Source organism: Chiloscyllium punctatum, unplaced genomic scaffold (assembly GCF_047496795.1).
Source record: "Chiloscyllium punctatum isolate Juve2018m unplaced genomic scaffold, sChiPun1.3 scaffold_618, whole genome shotgun sequence".
In the NCBI taxonomy this organism is placed as follows: domain Eukaryota; kingdom Metazoa; phylum Chordata; class Chondrichthyes; order Orectolobiformes; family Hemiscylliidae; genus Chiloscyllium; species Chiloscyllium punctatum.
Window position 1 is genome coordinate 58402 of NW_027310352.1, and position 11254 is coordinate 69655.

The 11254-nt window shown below is 56.9% G+C and overlaps 1 protein-coding gene across 1 annotated transcript; it reads left to right on the plus strand.

The window, feature by feature from the left end:
* The first annotated feature begins 293 nt into the window (after positions 1-293).
* On the plus strand, positions 294-11139 carry cd2bp2 (CD2 (cytoplasmic tail) binding protein 2). The gene is given in 6 exon segments (XM_072567608.1): positions 294-431; positions 7347-7404; positions 8828-8960; positions 9352-9522; positions 10627-10721; positions 10723-11139. Coding segments are annotated over 5 exon segments (849 nt in total). The 5' UTR covers positions 294-431; positions 7347-7356; the 3' UTR covers positions 11125-11139.
* Positions 11140-11254: the final 115 nt, after the last annotated feature.

The following is an 11254-nucleotide window of genomic DNA, read 5'->3' on the forward strand; positions in this document are numbered from 1 at the left end:
CTTTATAAACCACACCCCCTCACTATAAACCACACCCCTTCACTATAAACCACACCCCTTCACTATAAACCACACCCATTCCCTATAAACCACACCCCCTCACTATAAACCACACCCCCTTTCGTGTGAATGGGCGGGGTTTGAGGAGGAGGAGGCGCGCCTTAAGGCGTGGGCGTGGTTTAACGCGTCGGGCGGGTCTTAACCGGAGTGGGCGTGGTCGTGGTCGCCGTGCGTCACCCCCCGCCTTTGTGACGTCGGCGCCCCAGCCGCGGCGCTGGAGACCTGCCCCGGAAGTGATGCCTGACAGGGGTGGGCGGGTGAGATCCCGCCGTCACTTCCGGTGCGGCGGCGGCGGCGGCGGCTGTCGGGAGGCGGAGAGCTGCGGCTCCGCGGTCGTTTTCTCTTTCCTTCGGAGGGACGCCGGGGAAAGGGTTTGTTTGATGGAGGTGGTTGGGGGGGGGAGAGAGAGAGAGAGAGAGAGCGCCAGGGGGTTGTCGCGGTCTCGGGCGGCGAGAGGGGGCCGCGGGCTCCTCATCTCGGCGTTGGCGCCGGACGCCGTCATGGCGGCCGGGCGACGCCAGCGCGCAGGCGCCGTCCCGTCGGCGGCTGGCCAGCGCGCAGGCGCCCCTCCCGCCTGGCCGGCCGGCCGTCCGCCCGCACGCGCGGCGCGCATGCGTCCCCCTCGTACCCCGCCTCCGCTGTCGTACGCCGGGCTTCGGCGCAGGCGACGCCGCGGTGCGCGCCGGGAGTTGTAGTCCGCCGGCTGCTGGCCCCGCCTGCGCGCGCAGGGATGGGGACGCAGGCTGGGGACTACAGCTCCCAGAATGCAGTTGGTGGGGCATCTGTTTCATGTGCAATGTGACAAAGTTGTTGTTGTTGGGGGCTGGGGGGGAACAAATGAGCTGCTTGCTCCGAGTTAGCAGCCCCACTTTGGGAACACTGCGTTGCAATCCTGGTCCCCCCGCTCCATCAGAGAGGTTTTGATGCTTGAAAAGGTGCAGAAAAGATTTTACAAGGAGGTGTGGCCAGGGGTGGGAGGGTCTGAGCTACAGTGAGAGGCTGAACAGGCTGGGGCTGTTCCCCCTCGGGTGGGGGGGGGAGACTGAGGGGTGACCTTATAGAGGTTTGCAAAACCATGAGGGGGGGCATGGAGAGGGTCAATAGACAAGGTCTGTTCCCCCTGGGGTGGGGGAGCCCAGAACCAGGGGTTTACAAAACTATGAGGGGGGGCATGGAGAGGGTCAATAGACAAGGTCTGTTCCCCCTGGGGTGGGGGAGCCCAGAACCAGGGGTTTACAAAACTATGAGGGGGGGCATGGAGAGGGTCAATAGACAAGGTCTGTTCCCCCTGGGGTGGGGGAGCCCAGAACCAGGGGTTTACAAAACTATGAGGGGGGGCATGGAGAGGGTCAATAGACAAGGTCTGTTCCCCCTGGGGTGGGGGAGCCCAGAACCAGGGGTTTACAAAACCATGAGGGGGGCATGGAGAGGGTCAATAGACAAGGTCTGTTCCCCCTGGGGTGGGGGAGTCCAGAACTAGAGGTTTACAAAAACCCCGTGAGGGGGGCATGGAGAGGGTCAATAGACAAGGTCTGATCTCCCTGGGGTCGGGGAGTCCAGAACTAGAGGTTTACAAAAACCCCCGTGAGGGGGGCATGGAGAGGGTCAATAGACAAGGTCTGATCTCCCTGGGGTGGGGGAGCCCAGAACCAGGGGTTTACAAAACCATGAGGGGGGGCATGGAGAGGGTTAATAGACAAGGTCTGTTCCCCCTGGGGTCGGGGAGTCCAGAACCAGGGGTTTACAAAACCATGAGGGGTGCATGGAGAGGGTCAATAGAGAAGGTCTGTTCCCCCTGGGGTGGGGGAGTGCAGGACTAGAGGTTTACAAAAACCCCCGTGAGGGGGGCATGGAGAGGGTCAATAAACAAGGTCTGATCTCCCTGGGGTGGGGGAGTGCAGGACTAGAGGTTTACAAAAACCCCCGTGAGGGGGGGCACGGAGAGGGTCAATAGACAAGGTCTGTTCCCCCTGGGGTGGGGGAGCCCAGAACCAGGGGTTTACAAAACCATGAGGGGGGGCATGGAGAGGGTTAATAGACAAGGTCTGTTCCCCCTGGGGTGGGGGAGCCCAGAACGAGAGGTTTACACAACCATGAGGGGGGGCATGGAGAGGGTTAATAGACAAGGTCTGTTCCCCCTGGGGTGGGGGCAGCCCAGAACCAAGGGTTTACACAACCATGAGGGGGGGCATGGAGAGGGTCAATAGAGAAGGTCTGTTCCCCCTGGGGTGGGGGCAGCCCAGAACGAGAGGTTTACAAAACCATGAGGGGGGGCATGGAGAGGGTCAATAGACAAGGTCTGTTCCCCCTGGGGTGGGGGAGCCCAGAACGAGAGGTTTACAAAAACCCCGTGAGGGGGGCATGGAGAGGGTCAATAAACAAGGTCTGATCTCCCTGGGGTGGGGGAGTCCAGAACCAGGGGTTTACAAAACTATGAGGGGGGGCATGGAGAGGGTCAATAGACAAGGTCTGTTCCCCCTGGGGTCGGGGAGTCCAGAACTAGAGGTTTACAAAAACCCCATGAGGGGGGGGCATGGAGAGGGTCAATAGACAAGGTCTGTTCCCCCTGGGGTGGGGGAGCCCAGAACGAGAGGTTTACAAAACCATGAGGGGGGGCATGGAGAGGGTTAATAGACAAGGTCTGTTCCCCCTGGGGTGGGGGAGCCCAGGACTAGAGGGGCATAGGTTTAAGGTGAGAGGGGGAAGATATAAAAGGGACCTAAGGGGCGACATCTCCACACAGAGGGTGGTACGTGTACGGAGCAAGCTGGTAGAATTCAAGTGTGTGAAAGGATTTGTAGCTGGGGTGCTTGTTGTTGTGGTTCTGTCCGCCGAGCTGGGAGTTTGTGTTGCTCATGTTTCATCCCCTGTCTAGGTGACACCCTCAGTGCTTGCATCCAAGCACCGAGGAGGTCACCTAGACAGGGGACGAAACGTCCGCAACACACATTCCCAGCTCGGCGGACAGAACCACAAGAATTCCCGTATTTAAAGGGCACCGGGATGGGGGAGGTGTGTATAGGAATGGTTTAGAGGGATCGAAAGGGCCACGTGCTGGCAAACGGACACTAGATTAAGTTATGGGATGCGCACGGACGGGTTAGACCAAAGGGCTTGTGGATGTAGGTTTGCTCGTTGAGCTGGAAGGTTCATTTCCAGACGTTTCGTCACCCGACTCGGGAACATCTTCAGTGAGCCTCTGGGTGAAGCACTGCTGATAATTCCTGCTTTTTATTTATATAGTATCCCTGGTCACCCTATAGTAGGGCGACCAGAACTGGGCACAGTATTCCAAGTGTGGTCTCACCAGGGACTTGTAGAGCTGCAGCAAAACCCCATGGCTCTTAAACTCGATCCCCCTGTTAATGAAAGCCAAAACACCATATACTTTCTTAACAACCCTATCCACTTGGGTGGCAACTTTGAGGGATCTATGTACTTGCACACCCAGATCCCTCTGTTCCTCTACACTTCCCAGAATCCTGTCTTTAATCCTATATTCAGCATTCAACTTTGACATTCCAAAATACACCATTTCGCATTTATCCAGGTTGAACCCCATCTGCCATTTCTCAGCCCAGCTCTGCGTCCTGTCTATGTCACACTGCAGCCTGCAGTAGCCCTCTATACTATCGACGGCACCTCCAACCTTTGCGCCATCTGCAAATTTACTAACCCCCACCCCTCAACCCCCTCATCCAAGTCATTTATAAAAACTCCCACTCCACCAAGGACATGCAGGTCCTTGGACTCCTCCATCGCCAGACCATAGCCACACGACGGCTGGAGGAAGAGCGCCTCATCTTCCGCCTAGGAACCCTCCAACCACAAGGGATGAACTCAGATTTCTCCAGTTTCCTCATTTCCCTTACCCCCCCCCCCCCTCACCTTGTCTCAGTCCCAACCCTCGAACTCAGCACCGCCTTCCTAACCTGCAATCTTCTTCCTGACCTCTCCACCCCCACCCCCACTCTGGCCTATCACCCTCACCTTAACCTCCTTCCACCTATCGCATTCCCAACGTCCCTCCTCCCTACCTTTTACCTGAGCCTGCCTGGCACACCCTCCTCATTCCTGAAGAAGGGCTCATGCCCGAAACGTCGATTCCCCTGCTCCTTGGATGCTGCCTGACCTGCTGCGCTTCTCCAGCAACACGTTTTTAAGCTCTGATCTCCAGCATCTGCAGTCCTCACTCCCTCCGAATTTATAAAGACTGCAAAGAGCAGAGGCCCGAGAACAGAGCCCTGAGGGACCTCACTCCCCACCGTCCTCCAGGCAGAATACTTTCCATCTACAACCACCCTCTGCCTTCTGTCAGCCAGCCAATCCTGAATCCCGACAGCCAAATCTCCCTGTGTCCCAGGGACGTGATGAATGAGCCTACCATGGGGAACCCTATCAAGCGCCTTGCTGAAGCCCGGACCCACCACATCCACTGCCCGTCCTGTCTTCACACCTTGTCTGTTTGAACACCAGGCCTGTGTGCGTGTGTCTGTGTTCGGCTTGTCCCGGGATGGGTGTGTTGCCCCAGTTGAACCGGTGTCCCTGTGCGTTATGGATACTCGAGACAGTGGGTCGTGTCTTTCGGTGGCTAGTGGGTGTTTGGGGATACTGGTGGCTCGCTCACTGCCTGTCAGTCTGTCTGACGTCGTGTCTGTTGTAGACCGAAGCGGGGTCATTTTGGAAACTGCGTTCGCTGTGCCGGTGATGGGCTGTTCCCTCGGATGGATGGGAATGGGAATTCCAGGCGAAGGGGGTGGGGGGACATTCTTAACGTGAGGGGAGAAAGGGCGTGAGAAGCAACGTTTCGCTTTGCAGAGCGCGGAATTGAGGAAGCGTTTTAAAAGGCATTTGGATCGATCTATGAGCGAGGAAGGGTTGGAGAGAGATGGGCCTGGAGCAGGGAGGCGGGGACGAGTTGAGTTTGGGGTGGGGGGGTCAGCCTGGATTAGTCGGGCCGAAGGGTCTGTTCCCACCCTGCGAGACTCTCGTGAGTTGAATGCACTGTCCCACGTACCGAGGTACAGGGAAAAGCTTGGTGTTGCCAACAATTCAGGCAGATTAAGTCGCAAAGATAGGTTACTCGGTGAACAGCAGCAGCAGAAACACAAACACAGGGCCAGGTGAATGTTCAGAGTTTGTGAGACCATTCACTATTCTAACAACAGGAGGGGAGAAACTGTTTCCAAACCAGCTGGTGCCTGTGTACCTTCTCCTCTGATGGTAGAGGTTGTAGTCTGAGTGGGGCGGAGGGGGGTGAAAATGTTGCCCCTTAGGTCTCTTTTATATCTTTCCCCTCTCACCCTAAACCTACACTCCTCTCGTTCTGGTCTCCCCCACCCCAGGGGGAACAGACCTTGTCTATTTACCCTATCCATGCCCCTCATGATGTTATAAACCTCTATAAGGTCACCCCTCAGCCTCCGACACTCCGGGGAAAACAGCCCCAGCCTGTTCAGCCTCTCCCTTTAGCTCAAACCCTCCAACATCCTTGTAAATCTTTTCTGAACCCTTTCAAGTTTCACAACATCTTTCTGATACGAAGGAGACCAGAATTGCACACAATATTCCAACAGTGGCCCCTAACCAATGTCCTGTACAGCTTCAACATGACCCTCCCAACTCCCTGTACTCAATACTCTGACCAATAAAGGGAAAGCATACCAAACGCTGCCTTCACTATCCTATCGACCTGCGACCCCACTTTCAAGGAGCTATGAACCTGCACTCCAAGGTCTCTTTGTTCAGCAACACTCCCCAGGACCTTACCATTAAGTGTATAAGTCCTGTTAAGATTTGTTTTCCCAACCTACCAACGCACCTGCAGCAGCTCCTGCTGAACCGAAATGACCCTTGACCCACGGCCAGCAAATCGGACGTCATTTACAAAATACCCGGGAACAAACACCGCGTCAGATGGATGGGATAGGAACGAGCCAGTGGGATCCACCAACAGACAGGACCCACGATCATGGGTATCTGTGTACACACACACAGAGGAAGAGGGACAGCCCTTCGACTGGGGCAAACGCATCCATCCATACAGAGCTTTACTCTGTATCTAACCCTGTACTGTCCCTGTCCCTGGGATGGGGGGACAGTGTAGAGGGAGCTTTACTCTGTATCTAACCCCATGCTGTCCCTGTCCCTGGGAGTGTTTGATGGGGGGGACAGTGTAGAGGGAGCTTTACTCTGTATCTAACCCCATGCTGCCCCTGTCCCTGGGAGTGTTTGATGGGGGGACAGTGTAGAGGGAGCTTTACTCTGTATCTAACCCTGTGCTGTCTCTGTCCCTGGGATGGGGGGACAGTGTAGAGGGAGCTTTACTCTGTATCTAACCCTGTGCTGTCCCTGTCCCTGGGAGTGTTTGATGGGGGGGACAGTGTAGAGGGAGCTTTACTCTTTATCTAACCCCATGCTGTCCCTGTCCCTGTTCCTGGGAGTGTTTTGCTGGGGGGGACAGTGTAGAGGGTGCTTTACTCTGTATCTGGACAGAGGCACGCACGGGGTGGGGGTGGGGGGCTGGAATTCCGACATTGATTTGGAGCCCATGTCCCCCACCCTCAGAGATGTTACCACCCACCTTAACAGCCTGAGATACGCCAATAAAAAGAGGGACAGAACCCCCCCCCCCCAGCGTTTTCCCCCCCGCGTGCTCACTGATGACATTACCCAGCGCGGTGACGAAACGTCTGGAGAAGGAACCCACCAGCTCAGCGAGCGAACCTCCCGTCTGTCCAATTAGGAGAGAGGGTTCGAGTCTTAGCTCCCCAGGTTCGGGGAAGGTGGAATACGAGGAGGTGTCGTCCCCCTTTTGCTACCTTTTGTTTCAGTCAATCCAAGCACTCAGAGACATAGCAGGGGCGTTACTCCCTTCAGCTTTATTCCACGCCCTGGAGAGAGAGAGACTGGTTTTGAGAGGATTTCTTGCTCAGGTTCTTGAGGTTCTGGATGTAGGTTTGCTCGCTGAGCTGGAAGGTTCGTTTTCAGACGTTTCGTCACCATACTAGGACAGTGTAGAGAGAGCTTTACTCTGTATCTAACCCCGTGCTGTCCCTGTCCATGGGAGTGTTTGATGGGGGGGACAGTGTAGCGGGAGCTGTCCCCTGTATCTAACCCCGTGCTGTCGCTGTCCCTGGGAGTGTTTGATGGGGGGGACAGTGTAGAGGGAGCTGTCCCCTGTATCTAACCCCGTGCTGTCCGTGCAGAGTGAGCTGGGTCCCTAGCTCCTGTGTGAGTGCCTATTCCCTGCTTTAGGAAGATTAACGCTGTCTCTATTCCCTCAGCCCCTTGAGGATGTCGAAGCGGAAGGTGGCGTTTGAAGTGGCCGGTGGAGATCAGCAGGTGAGTGAACGCAGACACAGGAGCTCCGATCTCCGGGAGTGCTCCCTCTCTTATGTTGTGGTATTTTTGATCAGTGCGTTGAGTGTAGGAGTTGGGAGGGGTCACGTTGTGTCTGTATCGGTCAGTGTGTTGAGTGTAGGAGTTGGGAGGGTCACGTTGTGTCTGTATCGGGTCAGTGTGTTGAGTGTAGGAGTTGGGAGGGTCACGTTGTGTCTGTATCGGTCAGTGTGTTGAGTGTCGGAGTTGGGAGGGTCACGTTGTGTCTGTATCGGTCAGTGTGTTGAGTGTAGGAGTTGGGAGGGTCACGTTGTGTCTGTATCGGTCAGTGTGTTGAGTGTAGGGGTTGGGAGGGTCACGTTGTGTCTGTATCGGTCAGTGTGTTGAGTGTCGGAGTTGGGAGGGTCACGTTGTGTCTGTATCGGTCAGTGTGTTGAGTGTAGGAGTTGGGAGGGTCACGTTGTGTCTGTATCGGTCAGTGTGTTGAGTGTAGGAGTTGGGAGGGTCACGTTGTGTCTGTATCGGTCAGTGTGTTGGGTGTAGGGGTTGGGAGGGTCACGTTGTGGCTGTATCGGTCAGTGTGTTGAGTGTAGGAGTTGGGAGGGTCACGTTGTGGCTGTATCGGTCAGTGTGTTGAGTGTAGGAGTTGGGAGGGTCACGTTGTGGCTGTATCGGTCAGTGTGTTGAGTGTAGGAGTTGGGAGGGTCACGTTGTGTCTGTATCGGTCAGTGTGTTGAGTGTAGGAGTTGGGAGGGTCACGTTGTGTCTGTATCGGTCAGTGTGTTGAGTGTAGGAGTTGGGAGGGTCACGTTGTGTCTGTATCGGTCAGTGTGTTGAGTGTCGGAGTTGGGAGGGTCACGTTGTGGCTGTATCGGTCAGTGTGATGAGTGTAGGAGTTGGGAGGGTCACGTTGTGTCTGTATCGGTCAGTGTGTTGAGTGTAGGAGTTGGGAGGGTCACGTTGTGTCTGTATCGGTCAGTGTGTTGAGTGTAGGAGTTGGGAGGGTCACGTTGTGGCTGTATCGGTCAGTGTGTTGAGTGTAGGAGTTGGGAGGGTCACGTTGTGGCTGTATCTTTGGGAATACTGTGTTCGGTTCCGGTCTCCCTGCTCCAGGGAGGATGTTGTGAAACCTGAAAGGGTGCAGGAAAGATTTACAAGGGTGTTACCAGGATTTGAGCTCCAGGGAGAGACTGGGGTTGTTTTCCCTGAACTGTCAGAGGCTGAGGGGTGACCTTAGAGAGGTTTATAATATCACGAGGGGGCCAGAGGGACGTGGAGTAGCTATTTCCCCCTCGGGTAGGGGTGCCCAGAACTCGAGGGTTTAAATTGGGGGGGTAGTTGCGAGATAGCTGCTGCTTTTCACACTCTCTCTCTGTTTCCCACCCCCCTTCCCTGTCCCCACCCCCCCCCCCCCCCCCCTCCCCAGGATGGAGCGAACCAGGCTGGTCGGCCAGGCAGCCGTTTCAAAGGGAAACATTCCTTAGACAGTGATGAGGAGGACGATGAGGACGAGCAGGAGGCCCAGAAATACGACATCCTGGCAACTGAGGACATCGAGGGTGAGGGGATGGGGGGGGGGGGGGGAATGGACATGGAGTGGGGGGGGAGGGAGGAGGTCTCTCTACTCTAATCCCAGGCACTCTACCCCTCTGCTCTCTCCCCCTCCCTCATGTCGTCATTCGCTCTCTCTCTCTCCTCCCATTCCTCTCTCTCTCGCTCTCTCTCTCTCTCTCGCTCTCTCATGCTCCCTCTCTCTGTCTCTTTCCCCCGTCTCCCTCCCTTGCCCCCCCCTTACCTTGCCCCCCCCTCGCCCCTCCCTCCCTTGCCCCCCCCCCTCACGCCCCCCCCCCCCCTCCCTCACCCCCCCCCCCCCCCATCCCTCCCTCTCTCCCGTTTGCCCTAACCTGCCCCTCCATTTCCCCCCCCCCCCCCCCCCCCCCACCCCTGCAGGGCAGGAAGTGGCCACCATTGATTATGACGAGGGGATCCGGATCACACCCTTCAACCTGGAGGAGGAGATGGAGGAGGGTCACTTCGATTCTGAGGGCAACTACTTTTTGAGGAAGGAGGGCGTCATCCGTGACAACTGGCTGGACAACATTGACTGGGTGAGGAACCGGGGTGGGGGGGAGGAGAGAGAAAGAGGGAGAGGGAGAGCCCTCTGGCTTATCTCACAGGAGGGGGAAGGCGCTGTCAGTCAGCGGGTGGGTGGGTCTCCGTATCGAGGGATGCACACTCCTGCCCCACTGCTTCAGGGGAGGGTCGAAGGTCGTGGGGGGTCAGCCGCTCGCTTGACCGCTCTGTCCCGGACTGTGTGGAGCTCACCCAGCGTTGTCAGAGCTTCCCCCCTCCCCTCCATCCAGGACAAGTGGGAGAGTATCCCCTCACCCTCCCTGACACCCGCCTCACCGATGGGTGGGAGGGAGTTAGGACAGGGATTACTCGCTGCAGAATTCCCAGCCTCTGACCTGCTCCTGGAGACACAAGATTGATATGGGGCCTGGTCCGGGTTCAGTTTCTGCTCAATGGGAACCCCCAGGATGTTGATAGTGGGGGGGGGAGGGGGGATTCAGTGACGGTAACACCATTGAACATCAAGGGGGCGATGGTTAGATTCTCTCTCAATGGGAACCCCCAGGATGTTGATAGTGGGGGGGGAGGGGGGATTCAGTGATGGTAACACCATTGAACATCAAGGGGGCGATGGTTAGATTCTCTCTCAATGGGAACCCCCCCCAGGATGTTGATAGTGGGGGGAGGGAGGGGGGGATTCAGTGACGGTAACACCATTGAACATCAAGGGGGCGATGGTTAGATTCTCTCTCAATGGGAACCCCCAGGATGGTGATAGTGGGGGGGGAGGGGGGATTCAGTGACGGTAACACCATTGAACATCAAGGGGGCGATGGTTAGATTCTCTCTCAATGGAACCCCCAGGATGGTGATAGTGGGGGGGGAGGGGGGATTCAGTGACGGTAAACACCATTGAACATCAAGGGGGCGATGGTTAGATTCTCTCTCAGTGGGAACCCCCAGGATGTTGATAGTGGGGGGGGAGGGGGGATTCAGTGACGGTAACACCATTGAACGTCAAGGGGGCGATGGTTAGATGCTTTCCCTCTCTGATAGGACGGGGGGTGAGGTTGGGGGATGAAGTTTAGCTAAGGGGACTGGTTGTCCGGGGGACTGACGGCGTATCACGTGCGTGGGATCTTTTTGTTTCAGGTGCGGGTCCAGCGAGACCGGCGAGGGCGGAGCCAGACCAGGGCAATGCCTCTGAGTCCCTGACCGACGTCAGGAGCCTGTTGGAGGGAATCCTGGGATATCTGCAAGCCGGGCGAGACTGTGGCCAAAGCTCTCAGGAGACTGGGCAGCGCCGGAGCGCAGCGTCCGAAACGCAAGAAGAGGCGGAGGGCGGCAGCGGGAGGAGGAGGAGGAGGAGGAGGAACAGAGCAGCAGGAGGACAGAGAGAAGGAGGAGGAGGAGAGAGGGGAGGTGCAGAGCCTGGACTCCCTCACCAGTCTGGCCGACCAGATGGTGGCCTGGGGAGAGTTTGAGATCTACCAGGAGACGTACGAGAGGATCCGGTATCGCCTGCGCAAGGCAAGTGAGCGGTCGGCACTGCCACCGGCGCACAAGGAGACCCTCGACATGTTCGCTGAGCAGATCGACGAGAGTGAGCTCCTGGTGAAGGCCGAGTCACCTCCCGGGCAAGGTATCTAACCCCCTCCTCACACTCTCTCTCTCTCAGGGAGATATCTGTACACTGACTGGTGTCTCTCAGTCCCCTCTCTCACTCTCAGGGAGATATCTGTACACTGACTGGTGTCTCTCAGTCCCCTCTCTCTCAGGG